General features: G+C 37.9%; 1 protein-coding gene across 1 annotated transcript in view; it reads right to left on the reverse strand.

Moving 5' to 3' along the window:
• The window catches only part of CATSPERE (catsper channel auxiliary subunit epsilon), a gene marked incomplete at both ends in the record, with an annotated part of 196717 nt that overhangs the window by 160091 nt on the left and 12972 nt on the right, over positions 1-23654 (reverse strand). Inside the window, 3 exons of the mRNA XM_084254054.1 lie at positions 15832-15902; positions 18207-18276; positions 18575-18648. Of these exons, the coding sequence (XP_084110180.1) occupies positions 15832-15902; positions 18207-18276; positions 18575-18648 (215 nt within the window). The remainder of the gene's footprint in view (positions 1-15831; positions 15903-18206; positions 18277-18574; positions 18649-23654) is intronic.

The following is a 23654-nucleotide window of genomic DNA, read 5'->3' on the forward strand; positions in this document are numbered from 1 at the left end:
CTAAAGATCTTCTGTGACTGAAAGAAACCTGCATCCAAATGAACAAATATCCTACTGAAGGGGAGAAGAGATTTGCACAGCATATATTCAACATGGTTTAATAACCAAATTACACAAAGAACTCATAATAAAACAATCTCATTTAAAAATGCAGAGAGGAGGTGAATAAACACTTCTCCAAAGAAGACATGTAGCTGGGTGGTAGGCACTTGAAAAGATGTTCATCATATCTTCTTATTAGATAAATGCAAATCAAAACTATTAGCTATCACCTTAGACCTGTGAGAATGCTGTTATCCAAAAGATAAGAAACAAGTGTTGGAGAGGATGTGGGTAGAAGGGATAGAAGGGAAGGAACCCTTGTATAGTATTGGTGGGAAGCTAAATTGGTACAGGCATTATGGAAAACAGTATGGAGTTTCCTCAAAAAAAAATAATAGAAAAAACATATGATTCAGTTATCCCACTTCTAGATATTTACCCCCCAATACAAAAACACTAATTCAAAGAGATATATTCATCCCTTCCCATGTTTATTGTAGCATTATTTACAATAGCCAAAAACTGGAGGCAATCTAAGTACCCACTGATTGAAGAATGGATAAAGAAAAAAGGTATACATACCAAATGGAATACTGTTCCACTATAAAAATTAATAAAACCCTGCCATTTGCAACATGGAGGCACCTAAAGGAATTATGCTTAGTGAAATATGCCATACAAAGAGAAACATCATATGATTCCACTCTTAGATGGTATACATAGTATATATAACAGATAAAGTTTTACTAGAAGAGGGTGGGTAAATCAGTAAAAAGGGAACGATGGTATGGCAAAGAAGAGATTTGGACTTTTAATGGTGAAGTTAATATAGTAAATATACATGTTGATTCTCAACAATGAATAGTTGTTACACTCCAAGCTTAGCTTACTTAAAAAAGGGAACAATTTAACCTCATGAGAAAAGGAAATTAAAATGTCTGCAAAAACACTTTTGTATAATAAAAAGGTACATAGTAGCTTTATTCATAAATGCCCCAAATCCCAAATGTACAAAAAAGAGAATAGATGAACAAATTGAGGTATAATTATAGAATGATTATATAATTATATAATTACTTAATAAAAAGGAAGAAACTATCAAAATACAGAACAATATAGATTTGTTTCAAGAATTTTATATTGTGGATAAGAAGCCAAATACAAAAGAGTACATAGATCAGTGGGGCAGAATAGAGAGACCAGAAATAAACCTACACATGTATGGCCACTTGATTATGACAAAGGAGCCAAGAATACACAAAAGGGAAAGGACAGGCTCTTTAATAAATGATGTTTGGAAAATTGTATAGCCACATGCAAAAGAATGAAATTGAACCACTATCCTACACCACACAAAAAAATTAATTCTAAATGGATCAAAAGGAAAAATGTGAGACCTCAAACCATAAAACTCCTAGTAGGTAAGCTCCTTGACATTGGTCCTGGTGGTGATTTCTTATTTTGATATCAAAAGTAAAGCCAATAAATGCAAAAAAAAAATAAATGGGACAACATCAAACTAAAAAGTTTCTGCATAGTAGAAGAAAAATCAACAATATGAAAAGGCAATATAATGATTGGGAAAAATATTTGTTAGTCATATCTGCTAAAGGATTAATATCTAAAAATATATGAAAAACATACAATTCAATAGCCAAAAAAACACACAATTCAATAAAAACACTGGCAGAAGATCTGAACAGACATTTTTCCAAAGCAGACACAAAGATACTGGTACATAAAAAGTTGTTTAATGTCACTCACTACCGGGTAAAAATAAATCAAGACTACAATGGGATATCACCTAACATCTAGGAGAATGATTATAATCTAAAACACAAGTAACAGCAAGTGTTGGAGTGGATGTGGAGAAAATGAACCCTACTATTGGTGGGAGTGTAAATTGGTGTAGTCACTGCAAGAACACTATGGAGTATTCTAAAAAAATTAAAAATAGAACTATGATATGATCCAAAAATTCCACTTCTGGGTATTTATTCAAAGAAACAAAATAAGCATCTAGATAACATATAAGTACCTCTACGTTCAATGAAGCATTAAGCATTATTTACAATAGCCAAGATATGGCAGAAAACTAAACATTCAAAATGGATGAATGGGTAAAGAAGTTGTGATATACGTGGTATATACACACACATATATGTGTACATGTATATACACACACATACATATATACATAACACAATGGAGTATCATTGAACCATAAGAAAAAAATCTTTCAATTTGCAACATCAATGGAACTTGAGGGGATTAGGCTAGGTGAAATAAGTGAAAAAGACAAAGACACAGTCTGTAAGATCTCATGTATCTATGGAATCTTCAAGGGGAAAAAAAAAAACAAATACAAAGCTCATGGATACTGAGAACAGACAAATGATTATCAGAGATAGGAAAAGCATGCAGGTGTGTGGGAGGGAATGTTGAACAGGTATGGTAGAGGGGTTTAAATGTACAAACTCCCAACTATAAAGTAAGTCATGGGGATATAATATACAACATGGGGGCCATAATTAATAATGCCAAAATGAGTAAATCTTAAAAGTTTTCATCTGTAACTATCTATAGTGATGAATATTAACTAAAGTTATTGTAGTGGTCATTTTGAAATATATACATCAATTATATCTAAAAAAAGAATACAAAGCAAATCCAATTTTATACTATTTACATATGAAACACCTATAAATACATAAAAATTGAATATCAAAGGATAGATAAAAATAAATGAATATGGGCCTCCTTGGTGGTGCAGCGGTTGAGTGCTGTGTTGAGAAGCTGCCCGCAGCCTCTGCAGCACCAGTTCGATCCCCGGCTGCTCCCGGCCACTGGAGGAGGGTCCCACATGGCACGCAGACCTCTCCTGCAGCCCACCGCTCCCCTCAGCAGTGTACTTCGGTCCTTCTGCCTGCTCTGCTCCCTGCTCTGGCTCTGGTGAATTCTCTCACCCTCCCGTGCTTCTGACTGTATCCAGTGCTTGTATAAATAAATAAATAAATCTTTAAAAATAAATAAATAAATAAATAAATAAATATATTGATATAAGAAAAAACCCCACAAAGGATCAAAAAAAGCATTGCAAGTGAGAAATAAAATTACTACATATAATGGTTCATTTTCAAAAAAGTTTAATAATTCTGAGTTATATGCACCTAAAACAATATCTGAAAATATAAAACAAAAATCTAGGTACCTAACAAGGAAAAATGACATATCTACCATCATAGTGGGAACTTTTCGCACAAATCTCCTTAGTCAATAAATCAGGCTGATGAAACCAATAAGTACGCAGAAGATTTGAACAGTTCAGTTAACAATTTACTAGACAAGTTCTACTGGACAAGAATAGAACACTTCACCAACAATAGGAAATATATTTCTTTAGCTACACAGGGGATATTTATAAAATTTGATTACATGCCAAGCCAAAAATTCGACTCCAATACTTTTCTGATTACAAATAATTAGACTAGAATTCAATAACAAAAGAATAATTTGAAAGACTAATATGTTTTTAAATTGGAAAATGCATTTTTAAATAACTCATTGATCAAACAAATTATAGCATATTATTAGAAAATTATTTCTGAGAAATAGCAAAAAATTACAATTATGAGATATTTCTAATACTTGTTGAATGCAGCAGTAGAGAAAGGTACTTAGAAGAAATGTATGCCTTGGGGACTTCCTGGTGGCACAGGCGGTTGAGTGCAGTGCTGTGAAGCAGTCCGCAGCCTCTGCATTGCGGGTTGGATCCCTGCCAGCCTCGGAGCAACCCACATGGCGAGCAGACCTCTCCTGTCTCCCCCACTGCTCCCCTCAGCAGTGTATTTCATCAGTCTACCTGTTCTGTTTCCTGCTCTGTCTCTGGTGAATCCTCTCACCCTCCTGCACATCTGGCCTGTACCCCAGCTCTTGTATAAATAAAATAAATTTAAAAAAAAATGTATTGCCTTCCTTATCACATCTATTAGAAAAACGAATGCCTCAAGTTAATGGGCTAAATAAGTTTAATAAGTTTTATTAAAAAAACTCAAAAGAGGAAATACTGGAGTATATGAGTTGAGGTAAAATAGAAAAACATAGGAAACCCCACCCAACAAAGTCAAAAAGTAGTTCTCTTAAAAGACTAGTAAAATAGAAATTGCTCTAGGAAGAAGAGCAAGGAAACAGAAGACACACACACACACACACACACACACACACAAAAAACCAGAAATGTTAAAAGAGAGGCCTAAGTATAATTATCTTAGAGATTAAGCAAATGAAAGAGAATTTTATGACATTAAAATTGATATTAAAGACATAGGTAAATTCTTTGGGAAAAAATCTACTTCCAAAAATGGATTTCATAATAATTAGAACTCTAAAATAGTACTATAACCATTAAAAAAGTCCAATCAATAGTTAGGGAATCTTTTCCCTTCTTCCTCCAAACAAATCCAGATAGAACTAGATTTCTATACAGGTTTTCATCAAACAGTCATGGGACATATCTTTCCAAACTTACATAAATCTCTCTGAAAATAAAAAAAAAAATAATACTCCTAACTTAAGTGCTGTGTCTAACCCAGTCTTGATATCAAAAGTAGAAAAAAGTAGTATAAGGGGAGTAAGCTTCAGGCCATTCTTACTCATGAACACACACACACACACACACACACACACACACACGCACAGACAGAGCAAACCAAACCATCAATGTAAATGAAAGATAATTCATCAAGACCAAGTATGTTTATTTTGGACATACAAGATTAGATTGATGTGGAAATATTAACTATTATTAAACAGATTAACATAGAAAAGGAGAAAAATAATGTGAACTTCTGAATGAAAGCAGAAAAAAACATTGAATGAATTTCAACATTGAATGAATTTCAACATAAGAAAAATTTCCAGTGAATTTGGAGTGAAAAGGGAACTTCCTTAATAGTTAACAGTGACCTGTTAACAAATATTAAGCAATAGCGAAATGGTTACAGCCTCTCTTTTGAGATAAGGAGTAAACAAGGAGGTTTGATATCACCCTTTCAGGAAATAATGTATTTGATGTTGGAGTCATGTAGTAAGAATAAAAGCCACAAAAGACATACATATTGGGGGCCTCCCCTAGTGGCACAGCAGTTGAGCGCCGTGCTGCAAAGCTGCCCGAAGCCTCTGCAGCGCCGGTTCCATCCCCGGCCACCAGCAAGGGTCCCACATGGAGCACAGACCTCTCCTGCTGCTCCCGCTGCTCCCCTCAGCAGTGTATTTCATCAGTCTGCCTGTTTTGTTCCCTGCTCTGGCTCTGGTGAATTCTCTCACCCTCCTGCACTCCTGACTGTACCCAGTGCTTGTATAAATAAATAAATAAATAAATCTTAAAAAAAAAAAGATACATATTGGGAAGGAATAAATGAAACCATCATTATTTTTCAGGTGATATGATTTTTAAAAATTCTAAGAGAATATATAAATAAGTAATCAGAATACAGGAAGTTAGCAAAGATTACTGAACACAAAAATCAACATCTATAAGTAAACTGTATTCTATACAAAAAGAGAACGGGTTAGATAATAATAGTTTTTAAAATTTGACTATTTGCAATAGTAACAATATAAGTAGCTAGGTATAACTTTAACAACTATGTCCTGGCCCCTGCATGGAAAAATTATGAAATTTTATTGGCAGATATGTAAAAAGATCAAAATAAATGAAGGATTATATATTGTTCTTGAGTTGAATGATTTCTTAAATTGATTAAAATATTTAGACAAATTCAAAAAATCTCAAGTAGGGATTTTGTATAATTTGACCAGCCAATTCCAAAAATTTACAGGGAAAAAAAAAAAGAGTGAGATAGTTAAGAAACTTCTGAAATATGACAGGAGATACTTGGTAGTTGTACTACCACTTCTTAGATTTTAAAAATAAAGTTATAGTAATAAAAGTAATGTAGTATTAGTTCATGTATAAACAGATAAATGAAATAGAATACCCAGTCTAGAAAGAGACTCATACATACATGAAAAATTGACTTACAACAGAGCAGACATTATAGAAAATAGATTATTCAATAAATGGATCTGAGAAAATGAATCATTCATGCAAAACATTCAATTGGAATCCTATCTTCAAGTATGTACAAAAGCTAATTCCAGGTAGATTAAAGACTTAATTGTAGAAGTAAAACTATATAGAACTTATAAATATATATTTATTATATATTTATAAATTTATTTTATAAAGTGTATTATAACTTTATAAATATATGGATATTTTATATCATATATGTTTTGTATAATTTTATAAAATTTATATAATTTATAAAATTATATAAAATTATATAAAACACATGATATAAAATATATAGCATATAGCATATATTAATATATATTTGAAAATATATGAGTTTTTTGGTGACTATGGAGATAAAGATTTCTTAAATAGATTTAAAAAGGCATAAACCCATAAGGAAAAGAGTCAATAAATTCACTTATAATAGTAAGGACCTCTGTTATCAATCAGTATCATAAGAACCAAAATCATAAGAACCAAAACTAGGATAAAATAATTTCAAAATATATGACAATATCCTAGAAAGCCAAATGTAATGGAATCTTATAAGTTATTATGAAACATAAGAATAACTCAAAATGGGGGGGCGGAGCAACATGGCGCGAGGAGACGCTGCGAGTAAGATCTCCCATTAAAAAAAGTTAATAGGGAGGAAAAGCGGCAGGTCCCAGTGAGAACTGGGACACGTAAGATAAACGGATGACTCCAGCAAACTACCCGAAGAAGAAAGTGGCCATAAAAGAGGACTAGAAGGGAGGGAAGCATAGAACCCTGCTCCCCTCCCCCGCCCACAGAGAGGAGGGAAACAACAAACCAAAACGGCCAACAAGAACAAACGACGCAGCAAGCGGGACTGTGAGTGCAAAGGAACTATTGCAGCCACCACACCCCGTGAACGGGAGCTGAGGCGAACCCTGCAGGATTCGCCGCGGCGGTGAGCGAACGGCTCCGGGCGCCATTAGAGAAGAACAAAGACCCCGGGAGACGCGCACACAGCCCGGGCTGCTGGTAAGCTGGCGCGGAAAAGCGGCGCGCTGGGCGCGCTTGAAAAGCAAGTGCAGACCTGGATCGCGGCTGCCCAGGTCCCCGCGCCTGCGACCTAGGCTTGTGGCGAGACGCGTGGAGGTCCTCACTGAGGTGAAGGTCCCTCACTGAGTGAGCAGGAACCAGGCGCCCAGGCACGGGAGCGGGGTGCAAAAGGCGCCATTCCCGCGCCACTGAACTGGGCTACAGCCCGCGTCCTGGAACTGAGGGCTTTGAACTGAGACCCGGGGCACGAAAATTCGGGGCGTGGGTTCTCCACGACAGTGGGGCACAAGGCAGACACAGCACCCCAAAGCTGTTGAGGTGTACCCTACCATTCCCGCTCTGTTCCCTGTCCCACGGGGTGGGGGGAGGCGAAAAACAGCCCCCCAAGGACAATAGGAGAGATCTCTGGCGCCACCTCGTGTCCAGGAAAAAAAAAGTCACTAACACCCCATAGAACAGGAAATTTCTTAAGACTGCTTGAAAAGGGCAGAAGGCTTCTGGAGGACCCAGTGGCCAGCCGGGAAGTTAGCCCACGCCAGGCCCCTTCCGACCAGCAGCCTGAGCCCACAGAGGGAGCAGGCACCCACGTCCGGGACAGACCGGGTGCGCAGAAGAGTGTGCCTGAAACCGGAGGCGCAGGGACTGCATCCCGATTCGCCATTTTAGAACAGGGACATCTCTTCAGTAAAAACTGCCTAAAACCAGCAGAAAGCTCCCCCAGGAGACAGAGATGGCTCCTGGAAGAGCCAGAGGGGAGCGGAGAAGTTCACCCAAGATGCCAGTCAGTCCGAGCAACACAGTGTCCCAACGCATATGACAAATTAGAAAACAGACAGTAGGGAGTAGAAGAACCACACGCAACCTAACAACTCCTCAGGAAAGAAGCACACCACAAAAAGAAAACCACTCCCCGGACAGCAACTTGGAAGAACTTCTGAGCCTTCCAGAAAGAGAATTTAAAATTGCCATGATTAAAAAAGTGATAGATCAGAAGAAGGAAATTGAGTCCCTAAAGAGGGAAGTAAAAGAAATGCAGGAGATCAAAGAATTAATGGAGGAACTAAAGAACTCTGGGAAAAGCAATGAAAGCAGAATAGATGAAATGGAAGAACGAATAAGTACTCTTGAAGACACAGAAATAAAAAGAACCAAAACAGAAAAGGAAAGAGAAGTACGAAGGAAAAGGAATGAAGAAAGACTTCGGGAACTATCTGACTCCATGAGGAAAGGAAATATAAGAGTTATAGGAATTCCAGAAGGAGAGGAGAGAGATGTAGGAACAGAGAAAATATTCATGGATATAATTGAAGAGAACTTCCCAAATGCGAAGAAGGAGCTGAAAATTGATATACAAGAAGCAAGAAGAACACCAAACTTCCACGACGAAAGTAAAAACACAGCAAGACACATAATAGTAAAGCTCCCAAGAATCCAGGACAAGGAAAAAATAATGAAGCTGACAAGAGGGAAGAAACAGATAACATTCAAAGGAAAAACAATCAGGATGACATCAGACTTCTCTGAAGAAACACTACGGGCAAGGAGAGAGTGGAGGGACATAGTCAACAGACTCCAAGAAAACAGATGCCAACCAAGAATACTCTATCCCGCAAAGCTCTCTTTCCTCCATGAAGAAAGAATATGGACCTTCCCAGACAAAGAGAAACTCCGGAATTTCATTAAGACTAAACCCCCACTCCAAAAAATACTACAAGGAATCCTAAAGCCAGAACCTCAGAGGGACGAATAACAATGAAAGAAGACCAAAAAAAAAAAAAAAGTTATTAAAAGAATAAATAAATAAAATCAAAGGAAAGTCAAACATAATGGCAAATACAGATGCTAACATATCAATATTAACTCTAAATGTAAATGGACTAAACTCTTCAATAAAAAGACACAGAGTTGCAGCCTGGATTAAGAAACAAAACCCAACCTTTTGCTGTCTCCAGGAAACACATTTAGCTACAAAAGATAAAAATAGGCTCAAAGTCAAAGGATGGAAAACAATCCTACAAGCAAATGGGCCAAAAAAGAAAGCAGGAACAGCTATACTTATATCAGATAAAACAGACTTCAAACTCAAAAAAATAAAAAGAGATCCCAATGGTCACTACATTATGATTAAGGGGACAATACTTCAAGAAGAAATAACACTCATTAACATATACTCACCAAACGAAAGAGCACCAAAATATATCAGACAACTGTTGTCCTCTCTGAAAACAGACATCAGAGAAAACACATACGTAGTGGGAGACTTCAACACACCACTATCAACAATAGATAGATCAACAAGACAAAAAATAAGTAAAGAAACTAAAGCTCTAAATAAGGACCTAGAGCATTTGGGCTTAACAGACATCTATAGAACACTAAACCCAAAAAAAAACGGAGTACACATTTTTCTCAAGCGCACACGGATCATTCTCCAGGATCGATCACATACTGGGGCACAAGACAAACATCAACAGATACACCAAGATTGAAATCATACCAACCATCTTTTCTGACCACGAAGGCATCAAACTAGAAATAAATCATAAAAAGAAGGCAAGGAACTATCCTACCTCATGGAGACTAAAAGCCACACTACTGGAAGACCACTGGACTAACGAGGAGATAAAAGAAGAAATTAAAAAATTCTTTGAATTGAATGACAAGGAGGACACCAATATCCTAAATGTATGGGATGCAGCAAAAGCAGTAATAAGAGGAAAATATATAGCAATAGAAGCTCACATCAAAAAACAAGAAAGAACTCAAAGAAACAACCTAATCTCGAAGCTCAAAGATCTAGAAAAAGAACAAAAAAAAAAAAAAACCCAAAACCAGTAGAAGAAAAGAAATAATAAAAACCAAAGCAGAAATAAATGAAATTGAAACTAAAAAAACAATCCAAAAGATCAATGAAACCAAGAGCTGGTTCTTTGAAAAAATAAATAAAATAGACAAACCCCTAGCCAGGCTCACAAAGGAAAAAAGGGAGAAAGCACAAATACACAGGATCATAAATGAAAGAGGAGAAATCACAACGGACACAGCAGAAATCAAAAGAATAATCAGTAACTACTATGAACAGTTATATGGAAACAAGTTCAACAATCTAGAGGAGATGGACAAATTCCTACAACTCTACAATCACCCAAAGCTAGATAAAGAAGAAATAGAAAACCTAAACAGACCAATTACAAGCAGCGAAATTGAAATGGTAATCAAAAACCTCCCCAAAAACAAAAGCCCAGGACCTGATGGATTTACAAATGAATTCTACCAAACATTCAGAGACGAATTAGTGCCTATCCTTCACAAACTCTTCCAAAAAATTGAGAAGGAAGGGACAATACCAAACACGTTCTATGAAGCCAATATTACACTAATACCAAAACCAAATAAGGACAACACAAAAAAGGAAAATTATAGGCCAATCTCCCTAATGAACACTGATGCAAAAATCCTCAATAAAATTTTAGCTATCAGAATCCAACAATGTATCCATAAGATAATTCACCACGACCAAGTAGGATTCATTCCAGGGGCACAAGGATGGTTTAACATCCGAAAATCAATCAACGTTATCCAACACATCAACAAAAAGAAATATAAAAAACATATGATAATATCAATAGATGCTGAGAAAGCTTTTGACAAAGTGCAACACCCATTCATGATAAAAGCCCTTGAAATTCTTGGGATACAAGGAACATACCTCAACATCATAAAGGCCATCTATGACAAGCCAACAGCCAGTATCATTCTCAATGGTGAAAAGCTGAAAGCAATTCCATTAAGATCTGGAACAAGACAAGGATGTCCACTCTCACCACTGCTTTTCAATATAATACTGGAAGTCCTAGCCAGAGCAATAAGACAAGAGAAAGACATCCAAGGAATCCAAATAGGAAAAGAAGAAGTCAAACTATCACTATTTGCAGATGATATGATAATATACATAGAGAACCCCAAAATCTCCACAGAAAAACTAATTCAACTCATCAATCAGTTCAGTAAAGTGGCAGGATACAAAATCAACACACAAAAGTCAGTAGCCTTCCTATACACAAACAATAAATCTGAAGAAGAAGAAATCAAAAAAACCATCCCTTTTATTATCGAAACAAAAAAAATCAAATATTTGGGAATAAATCTAACAAAAGAGGTAAAGGAACTATACAAAGAAAACTATAAAACACTGTTAAAAGAAATAGAAGAAGACACAAAGAAATGGAAAGACATCCCCTGCTCATGGATTTGAAGAATAAACATTATTAAAATGGCCATCCTACCAAAAGCAATATACAGATTCAATGCTATTCCAATCAAAATCTCAATGGCATTCTTCACAGAAATAGAACAATTATTGATGAAATTCATATGGAATCACCAAAAACCCCGAATAGCCAAAGCTCTCCTGAAAAAAAAAAGAAGGAAATGGAGGCATCGCACTCCCAGACTTCAAACTATACTACAAAGCCATAATCATCAAAACTGCATGGTATTGGAACAAGAACAGACATACAGACCAATGGAATCGAATAGAAAATCCAGAAATAAACCCACAGATTTATGGTCAACTAATCTTTGACAAAGGAGCAAAGACTATGCATTGGAGCAAAGAAAGTTTGTTCAATAAATGGTGCTGGGAAAACCGGGTCGCTACATGCAAAAGAATGAAGCTTGACCACTCCCTCACACCATACACAAAAATCAACTCAAAATGGATTAAAGAACTAGACATAAGACCTGAAACCATAAAATACATAGAAGGAAATATAGGCAAAACACTACGGGATTTGCACATCAAAGACATCTTTACAGACATATCACCCAAAGCAGTGATAGTGAAGACAAAGATAAACAGCTGGGACTACATCAAATTAAAGAGCTTCTGCACAGCAAAAGAGACAATAACAAAAACAAAGAGAAACCCCACCAACTGGGAGAACATTTTTGTACCCAACACTAATGATAAAGGACTGATCACAAAAATCTGCAAAGAGCTGATGAGACTCAGAAACAACAAAGAAAATAATCCAGTCAAAAAATGGGCAGAAGAGCTAAAAAGAAACTTCTCTGAAGAGGAAATGCAAATGGCCAACAGACATACGAAAAAATGTTCAACATCACTTGTAATCAGGGAAATGCAAATCAAAACTACCATGAGATACCATCTCACACCAGTGAGAATGGCACATATTAAAAAAACTAGCAACAACAAATGTTGGCGAGGGTGTGGAGAAAAAGGAACTCTTCTGCACTGTTGGTGGGAGTGCAAACTGGTCCAACCACTATGGAGAGCTGTGTGGAGATTTCTGGACCTACTAAACATAGAGCTTCCATATGATCCAGCAATTCCACTCCTAGGTATTTTACCCAAAGGACACAGAAACATCAATTCCAAAGAGCATCTGCACCCCTATGTTTATAGCAGCACTGTTTACAATAGCTAAGCTTTGGAAACAACCTAAATGCCCAAAAATAGATGACTGGATCAAGAAGATGTGGTACATATATACCATGGAATATTACTCAGCATTCAAAAAAGATAAACACATGCAATTTGCAGCAACATGGATGGCGCTGGAAGGGATCATGCTCAGCGAAATAAGCCAAAAAGAAAAAGAAAAATACCGGATGGTCTCACTCATAGCAGGAATCTAGAGAACTTAAATAAGGGACCAGGAAAATGAATATAAGAAAGTGAAAATCAAAATCAACAGAAAACTATGAACCAGAGACACTTTTTGGGGGGTGGGGGGCGGGAGGGGAAGGATTGGGGTCAGAATGGGGCATTTGCAATTGTATGGGGGAATATAAAAATAAAATTTATTATTTAAAAAAAAAAGAATAACTCAAAATGGGTAAAAAATATTTAACAGAGAAGGAAGAACAATTCCTCATGAATATATAGAAATGTGCTTAATAGTGTTCAGGTAAATGGAAATGAAAAGCATAATAACGTAAGTTCATACGTAGTAAATTGGAAATAAATTTCAGATAATATTACATGTTAGTGAGGCTGTAACACAATGAAATTTTTTATCATCTGCCGATGTAGATGTAAATTTGGACAATCATTTCAAAAATCATTGACGTATTTCCTAGTGAAGTTGAACAAGTGCATATCCTATTTCTAGGCAATTCTACTTTGATATGTTAGAGAAACTTATATTTTTATTTATGTGCATTAGATTGGTACTTCCAAAACAATGCCAAACGTCGACACAATTTTGTTAAAATGTATACTTTTGATCTAGCAGGTCTGGAAGGAGGTCTGAGATTCTGAACTTCTAAAAAGTTCCCAGTTAATACCAGGGCTACTCAGAGTCTCAGTCACAAGGTACTATATTTTGCAAGCAAATACCACATTTACAGTCATAAAAAATAAAATACAGTCATAAAATAAAATAACTCAAAGTAGTAACAATGCAAGAACTAAAGATTCTTGTTTAAACATGGGTAAGTCTCAAAAATATTTAGTGAAACAAGCAAATCATACCATATGATGCAATTTAAATAACATTCTAAACACGACAGAACTAAACAGCTTACTTCAGTCAGTTACTGTTGGCAAAACACTAAACAAAACAAAGCAAATTTATTATACAATATTCAGGATAGTGATTCATACTTTTCCTCTTGGGAGAGGAATACGATGTGATGGATAGAGGCATGAAGCAGATTCTAAGGTACTGGTAATGCTCTATGTCCTGACTTATACAAATAGATACACAGGTATTGGCCTCATTTTATTCTTTAAAATTTTTGTATGTGATAGATATGAATATTTTAATATTTGTAACAGAGAAACACTTAACTTCCATTGAGTTTTCGCCTTTGGGCTAACAGCCATTCTGGGTATGTGTTGCTCCTGTTTTTGCTTTCCTGGTTGTTGGAGTATCATTTAATGAGGTTGAAATCTAAGCCCCCACCCCTTGCCTAGCAGGATGGTTTGGGATAAAGGGAATTGATAAGGTTGCTATGGGAACCAGGCCATATGACAGATCACTTTGTCTGGAATGCAGAAGCTGGGCAAGGACACAGTCTGTTCAAAGGTGAACACCCATGACCTGACATTCCAGGACTAAATGGACCAAACGCACTCCCCAATCATGAAAAAACAACGTAAAACAGGTTATAATAGGGAGCCCCAAATCCCTCTTCATGCACAAACTTCTATCTTGCCCACTGCTTCTCTTAGCAGTGTATCAATAAATCTTTCTTTCCCTGTTCCCACTGTCTCTGGTGAATTCTTTCATTCCCACCCTTGTAGCCTACACCCCAATTCTTTCCCACCACACTGGAGGGATCATATCTGGATTGGGGTAGTCTGAAGGCCTCTCTTTTACCAGTTCTTGAGACTCAGCATGTATGAGTGAAATCAGAAATTCATGAAACTGGCTACAAATACTTTCTTGGCAGATTGTCTCTAATGATTCTCACAGTCTCTCAGGGAAGTAGACATTAGCGCAGTTGACCACAGAAGCAAGTTCTATTCTCCAATAAAGAAATACCAGCAACTTTTATCCCCAAATTTTCCCTTATCTATGTCTCAACTAGTTCAGAACTTCAGAGGGGAGGCTGGTGATTAGCATCTCTGAAACTTCCAATAAGGATACAAGTCTGCCAGTTTCATAAATAGCAGAGACCCAATGCTTGATTCTTGATCAGACTCTGGGGAGGTAACAGTAATTTGGAGAGGAATAGCTAAATGAGTAGCCTGGGGGAATTGCTGAAATTTAGTTATCAGCACTTTCAATCCTGAAATTGAAGATAAAATGCAGAGCCATGTGATATAAAGGGACCATCATGTGAAATGGAACATAAAAGTATCAGTAACAGCTACCCTTTACTAAAGACATGCGTATTCCAATTAAGTTCGACCTGCATCATATGCTGGTCCTCAGTAAGTCACTGTATCCCATGAAGGGAGGGGTTGTAGTGTTAGTACCATATAAATCACATGAAATTAACAATTTCATCAAAGAATAGTGGAGGCATGGGTCCTCCCAAAAGAAGAGATGTTAGGTAAATAGAAAGAAATACATATTACAATCAGCTGGAGATCAAGGACCATATAAAACAATTCTTTGTATCTTAAACAGAACTCAGGACAATGATTCTAAAAAATATTCTGCTTCATTGACACTTTAAACACTTTCCAATTTCATAATTAAATGACTTTATAATGCAGCTAATTATTTTTCTTATGATGGTTTTCTTTTCTTAGTATTATTCATTCACACTCAAAATGGGTTGAAGAGTATAATAACAGCTCTTCTAGAATATAATGGAAATAAAAGAATCCAATAACCTGAAAAACCAGAGTTGAATCCCAAAGGTATCTTTAAATAGCTTTTTGTTTTTGTACAAATTATTTTCACCTATCCAGACTTACATTTCCTTATTTACAAAATATTTATGCTGTTACTATGAAAATAGAGCAATAATAAACATAAAGTGTAAACATGTGATGAAGTAACTTTTCAAATAGTAGTTGCTATTATTTATATTGTTTGTTCTTCAATATTAGTTTGGGAGTATATCTGAGGATATCTTCATTGGTAAATGAAAACTTATATGGAAACAATGTTATCATCTATTTGTGGTTAATTAAAAGCTAATGCTAAATAGTCTTTAAAAATACTAGTTACCTTTATATTCAATATTGTATTACTTACGTAACATGATAATACCACAGAAAGCAAATATAAGAGTTGGCTATAGATAAGTAGCGTTCTTCTTCTACATCCTAAAAGAAAATGCAAAAAAATAAGAGATATATGAGCTTTCATGTAAATACAAATTTGAATACAGGCATAGAAGTCACAGAAGCACTAAGATATTTATCTAACAATAGAAGAAGTATAAATTTCAAAATGAAATTAATAAATATGCATTTAATACCAGTTTAGCGACTCTCTATGATTAAGAATGTACTATCAGAATGGCAAATTTAGATGACTTGGTAACCTTACTTACATACCTATTTCCTTCCAATATGTGGGCCTTGAATCAAGTTCCTGATCTAGAACTTGCAAATACCTTAGAATTTCTTGGGTGAAAGGAGTGTCTTTTGTCCTAATAAGGAAATTTTTGGTCAGGCCCTGGATGGAGGTTGGTTGCTACAAAGACCAAGCCACACTACAAGTTTGGGACTTTCAATATCACTGCTCTACTCTCCAGAATAGGGAGAAAATGAGTTTTAATTAATCATGTCTATATGATGACATCTCCATAAAAAATGAATGTATAGAATTCTAAGAGCTTCTAGGTTGGCAGACACATCAACGGAAGGGTGACACTTCCCTACCCTACAAGAACAGTAGCTCCTAAATCTGGAAACCTTGTGTATCTCACTCTATGTCCTGCTACATCTGGCTAGTCATTGGTATCTTTTTTTTTTTTTAATAAATGCCCCAAGTCAGGCTATTTATTCTTAAGTTTATCACAGTTTGTTTTTTTTTTAAGATTTATTTATTTATTCATTTTTTATACAAGCACTGGGTACAGTCAGAAGCACGGGAGGGTGAGAGAATTCACCAGAGCCAGAGCGGGGAGCAGAACAGGCAGACTGAGGAAGTCTGCTGAGTGGAATAGCAGGTGCGGCAGTAGAGATCTGCCCACCATGTGGGACCCTCACTGGAGGCCGGGGATCTAACCGGTGCTGCAGAGGCTGCGGGCAGCTTCGCAGCCCAGTGCTCAACCGCTGTGCCACCGGGGAGGCCCTTTATTGGTATCTTTTGTCATATCTTTTATTTTACTTAGTAAATGTGTATCCCTGGGTTCTGTGAGCTATTCGAGAAAATCATCAAATCTGAAAAGTCTGTGAGAACCTGGTTTTATAGTCAGTCATTCAGAAGAACAGATGACAGTCTGGGGCTTTGAATTGCATCTGAAGTTGGGACAGTCTCATGGGGCTGAACCCTTAACTTGTGAGATGTGACACTAACTGCAGGTAGTGTCAGAACTTTGAATTGTAGGACACCTAACTGATGTTGGAGAACTGATCAGTGTAGAAGACTGCACTGCTCCCCCTCAACACCCCCCCCAACTCAATGTCTGCTCACAACAGTGTTTTTTGTGAGTGTATAAAGGAAAACTGAGTTTTCCTAGATAATCTTCCTTACTGAATTCATTTCTTGGGCAGGGATGATTTTACTTGTCAGGGATATTTGGTAATGCCTAGAGAGATTTTTTAGTTGTGCTTTAGAGTGCATTTCAAAGTCACATGTATCCCTTTACAAGTTGTAAGAGTTGAAGATTTTTTCTATAGGTAACAAAGATATTCACAAATATACATGTATCTATATATTTTTTTACATCCTTTCACATTCACATGGTTTACTAAAACTGGTAAATACTCATAAACTCAAAAAGACAAATTCAAATATTTTTCACTCCATAGGAATTGAAAAATGAAATAATATTCATCTCATCTGGACTCTGCCACCTTACTCTGTCTCTGAAAATAAAAAATATTACAAAAAGGCACAAAGCCCAAGGTGAGGGCATATTTGTCACATGGAGTCTAACAGTGACTTACAACACACTTGTGTGGGGACATTGGCTAGGTGACCAGTACTTTGTTACTAGCTAATAAACTATCAATGTTTTAATGTGCTTTACTCCTCTTTTTTTGTAAACTAGAGAGATGTCAACATTACTCACATTTGTTTGAATTAACATATTATTTCTTGAAGAAAATATAATGGAGGTAAAAAAGTACTAGAAATGCTCTTAACCTGCATAATTGCCATAAAGTATGTGATATGACAACCACTCTGCTGGGAAAACTTATCATTTAAGTAGTGAGGTTGGACTTTAATATACTTAAATAAAAAGAGTAAGGAAAAATCATCTATCTTTTGATAACATAATTTGCTACAATACATACCTAAAAAGTAATGACACTGACAATAATTTTTAAAGTAACCTTATCTGTGGTTACAATTTATACTAGTTAAAACAGTTCAAATTAGTTTGAAAGTTTAAAAAGACAAAGTGTAACAGAGATGATTATTCAAGATTTAATAAATTATTAAAATCAACTTACTGGGCCTGTAACAATTGGTTTTATAGTCTGAACACCAGCAGAAGAACAACGCAACTCTGTCCGAGGTGAGCTAGCATTTAAAAAACAATGGGAAAGGAGGAATAAGTACAGATGCATACAACAGTAGTAGAAATCCCCCTATTACTTTTTAACTTTCAAAACTGCTGTCAGCTAATAATAAAAATTTTAAAATAACATTATTTTACTTCTGTTTTATTTTCAAAGCTATTTTTATTTCTTTTCACATCTATTTAATGAGAAGAAATTTACCTTGAATTATAACCTTGAATCTAAAATTCTACACTATATGAATGCTTTTTTCAGATGTAAATATATATATATGTTGACATTCATTGCAAAAATCTTACCTTTTGTCTTTTATAGAGCAAGTCTGTGGCACACTCCACTCAGAAAATGATGTTCCTTCATATTCTAACTTAATCTAAAAAGAGAAGATAAAGTAGTTCAAACTAAAAATTTTCTCCCATATTTTCATTTCATTATTCAGGTATATAGTATAATTTTTCTGGGTCCTCATTACTTAAATAAAGAATAACTAAAATATGGTTCTTTTGAAATTGTACAGAGTAGTACAACGAAGGAAAAGTAACATTTCCAGGACACTATACTTTGACAATGTATCAAAACATAACATTGAAGCATTGACTAAAGAAGGTAATTAAAAGTATTTGGGCTTGATAGGCTAGTCTCAGACATTATCTTTGGAGAGAAGGTGAAAGGAGAGAAACCTTTTGGAGAGAAAATGTTGAAGGGGAAGAGAATCGAGAGAGAGAAATTTAAAATATTAAAAAAGATAAAAAACAGAATAAAACACTTCAACAAGAAGCTCTTGATTAAGGAAACTTTTTTTTTTAAGATTTATTTATTTTTTATACAAGAACTGGGGTACAGGCTGGATGTACGGGAGGGTGAGAGGATTCACCAGAGACAGAGTGGGGAACAGAACAGGCAGACCGACGAAATACACTGCTGAGGGGAGCAGTGGGTGAGACAGGAGAGGTCTGCTGTGCCATGTGGGATTCTCGCTGACCGACTGGCCGGAATCGAACCCATACTGCAGAGGCTGCAGACATCTTCACAGCGCTGCTCTCAACCCACTGCACCACCGGGGGTGGCCCCTAAGGAAGCTTTATTTTGTTACACTGAGAGAAGTAACTTCAACTGAAATCTTTAAGCTTACACAATCTACCTACCTATCCATAAAATTCATAGATATAAGTAGTATTTACTTATACAAAACTACTATAGGAGAATAGAAAACAAAACCCAGAACATTTTGATTGAAAAAAAAAAGACTTTTAAAAATACAACAACAAAGAAGAAAACTGCAACACAATATGTCAAACTGAATTAAATATCCTCAAATACTTGGTGGTTAGAAAAAGAACAATCTTAAGTTATAAATTCACAAACTAGGAACAGAAATAGTTAAGAGGCCACAAAATGAGTCCACAAAGAGAAAGAGAGAAAAGTGAGTTGACTGAACTAGGATATTGTCTGGAGCCGCCTGGAGCATGCGCCATGTTGCACATGCGCGCGATAAGTTCGGTTTCGATTTACCATTTCACCTTCTGAGAAACCACTGTGTTTTCCTGTAAATCACGTGGGACTGGGAGGTACGATGGGAGGAGCTACATGGGTATAAGAAGGGAACCACGGGAGAGAGTAGGAGACTGCGTAGAGGATAAGGAGAAGAGACTTCGAGAAGGAGACTGCGGAAAGGACACTGCATAGAGACTTTGAGAGAGAGACTTCGAGAGAGGATACTGAGAGAGGTTACTGCAAGAGGAGCAGGGAGAAGGCCAGGGAAGGTAGAAAGACAGGGAAAAGAAAAACATGTAAAAGTAAGAGAAGGTAAAGGAAAAATAAAGAAGCAACTGCTAGCGGCAAGTTGTCTCAAGCCCCTCATTTCAATCCTCAGCCCTTCTCTTTCCGTGCCTCCGAATCCCGCGGGTTGGGACAGGTGGCGCCCAACGTGGGGCATGAAAAAGAACGAAGGAATCGCTGAAGGACCAGCTGTGGTGAGCCGGCAAGTAAAGTAAAGTAAGGTAAGGTAGCTGGGATCGTGGGCAATTCAATGTCCAAGGGGCAGTTATTTCCCTGGAAGCTCTCCTAAAAAAGTTAGGGGTTCCTCTTAGTAGAAAAATTCTTAAAGGATTTGTAGAGACCCTTAGTATCACTAGTAAATGGTTTCTGGAGCAGGATCAGGTCGATAGTGACAATTGGAATAAGGTGAAAGGAGATATTGTCTTGCATCAGCAATTATATGGCCTTGAGTCTCTTCCTGGCACTACTTTGACAGTCTGGGGAGTGGTGGGAGATGCTCTTAATGCCGGTGGCACTGCTGCCGCTCAGTTAGCCACTGAGGCCGTGAGGACAGCGAGACAAACGGAGGAAGAAGATAGAAGTTCCATTATGAGTTCTACATCGGTAAGTCCCCCTTCCTCTACTCAAAAAATACCAACAGCCCCTCCCCTAGATTATTCTACCGATGAGTCGGGAGGAGGGGAGGAACAGGATGAGGAAGGCCTCGGTTGATATAAGCCAGGGAAGTGTAAAAGGAGATGGAAAACACCTGGGGAGCCACCTCCTGAGCCACTTCCTGGAACACTCAACAGGGTTGATCTTCCATTTATGGAAAGACTGTGCTCTATGATGGAAAGAGTCCTGGCTTCCCAGGCCCCTAATTATGCTTATCCAGTCGTGGAAGGGACAGATCCTCAAGGGGTGCGTACTACAGTACATGTCTCCACATCTGTTAAAGATTTGAAGACTTTAAAGGAGGCAGTTACTCACTATGGCCTCCAGAGCGCTTTTACGCATACCTTATTGGATAGCTGGATCGGCATGAATCCGACTCCTAATGATTGGAAGGCGCTAGTCAGAGTGTTGACTTCCCCAGAGGATTATTTGGTATGGAAAGGTATATTTTTAGAGAACTGCACTCATACAGCTAAACTCAATGCTGATGCTGGATTTCCTGTTAGAAACAAGGATATGTTAGCAGGAGAAAGGCAATATGATAGTAATGACCGAAAAAAGGATTATGATCCGGCTGTATTTGCCCAAGTTGCAGCAGCTGGACGGTCAGCCTGGAAGGCAATAGGAGATAGAGGAGGAGCCAACATTCAATTAACAAAGGTCATTCAAGGGTCGACAGAGCCATATGCAGAGTTCCTAGCAAGATTGATGACTGCGCCTGGCAGAATTCTAGGTAACACTGATGCCTCCCTACTGATAGTTAAACAGCTTGCATTTCAAAATGCTAATAAGTGGTGTCAGGAAGCTATTAGACCCTGGAAAGCTCAGGCTAGTTTGGATGATTATGTGAGACTTTGTAAGGATATTTGTGAAGCTCAAGTTACCGGTGCGGTGATCGCTCAGGCCTTGCGTGGTCCAGTAACTGGACCACGAAACCGTGCCTGTTTCACTTGTGGTCAGCAAGGGCATATAAAGGCCTCCTGCCCGTCTTTGGGGCAGAGCGGGGGTGCTACAGCACCACGAACTGCTAACCCTCAAAAGAAACCAGGAGTTTGTCCATGGTGCTGAAAGGGTAGTCATTGGGCAAACCTGTGTCCGTCTAAGACAGATTATCAGGGAAATCTGCTGACCCCCGTATGGGAGGGCAGCCAGGAAACTCGTGGGGGAGGGCGCAGCCCCGGCAACCCTCTCAGCCAATTATAGGGGCAGTTCAGAGCAATCCCCAAAAAAGGTAAAGTTTTTCTCTGACCTCTTCCACACCTCCCCAGGAAGTGGTGGATTCGATTTGAGTGTCTCCACATACACTGTTCTTACTGCTAGCATGGGAGTGCAATGTTTACCTACGGGCCAGTAGGTCCTCTCCCTGATGGAATTTTGGGGCCAATAATTGGCCGCAGCTCCAGTGCCCTTAAAGGCCTTCAGGTCATCCCAGGCCTCATTGATACTGATTACACTGGAGAAATTAAGATTCTTGCATCTGTTGCTCTTGGAGTTATCTCTATATCCCCTGGTGACAGAATAGCTCAAATTATACCATTACCAAGATTAGCCAGTGATGGAAAAGTCCACCGTGTAATTCACGGTGCTGAAGGTTTTGGCTCTTCAGGCAACCCTCTTGTGAATTTGGCTCTGACATTAGATAAGAGGCCTCTAATTGAATTGATAATTAATGGCAGAACATTTAAGGGTCCTTTGGATACTGGGGCAGACACTTCCATTATATCCAAGGAGCATTATATCCACGGGCCTTCACAGTGGCCCGTGGCTACCGCTTACACCTCCTTGCAGGGTCTGGGAATATCCCAAAATCCTTCCAGGAGTACCACTGTGCTCTGCTGGAGGGACAGTGAGGGCCATAGTGGGCAATTTCAACCTTATGTCCTCCCCGGAATCCCCATGAACCTCTGGGGACGAGATATTCTGGTGGAGATGGGGGCTTCATTAGTCACGGATCGTCCAGCTGGCCAAATGATGATTAATCAGGGCTACGTGCCTGGACAAGGTTTGGGTAAACAACAGCAAGGGTCTCCCTCTTTTAATCTACAGGAAGTGACGAGGGAAGCGGGGGATAAACGAGGGCTCGGTTACCCTTTTTTCTAGGGGCCGCTGTGATTAGGCCTCCACCCACGCCCATTCCTATCACCTGGAAATCTGACACACCTGTGTGGGTACCACAGTGGCCCTTGCTGAAAGAGAAGTTAGAGGCCACAAGAATGTTAGTAGAAGAACAGCTACAGGCTAGACACTTAGTCCCATCTACCTCCCCCTGGAATACTCCCATCTTTGTTATCAAAAAGAAGTCCGGAAAATGGAGACTATTACAGGACCTTAGGGCAGTGAATGCGACTATGGAGATTATGGGACCAGTGCAACCTGGCATTCCCTCTCCAAGTGCCATTCCACAATATCATTATATCTTGATCCTAGATCTTAAGGATTGTTTTTTCACTATTCCATTACATAATCAAGATTCCAAACGCTTTGCTTTTTCTATTCCGGCCATTAATGCTGCTGCTCCGCATGATAGATATCAATGGGTGTGCCTTCCTCAGGGTATGGTCCCACTATTTGCCAAATGTATGTCTCCAGAGCCATTGCTCCTGTTAGAGTCAAACATTCACAAGTGCATGTGTATCATTATATGGATGATTTGTTACTGGCAGCTCACACATCTGACCTGCTGTATGCCTGTTCCCAGGACCTGGAGAATCATTTACTGATGTCAGGTCTAAAGATTGCTCCTGAGAAGTTACAAATGGCTGAGCCTTTTCAGTATTTAGGATACCATTTGAGTAAAGGCAGTTATGCTCCAGCAGTACCAAAATTGGCAGTAGCTCACCTTCTCACCTTGCATGATTTCCAACACCTATGCAGTGATCTAACATGGACACGCTCTTCGCTCTCTATTACATCGGGAGAGCTAAAGCCTCTTTTTGACATGTTGAA

The sequence above is a fragment of the Talpa europaea genome, assembly GCF_964194135.1.
Source record: "Talpa europaea genome assembly, chromosome: 14".
NCBI lineage: Eukaryota > Metazoa > Chordata > Mammalia > Eulipotyphla > Talpidae > Talpa > Talpa europaea.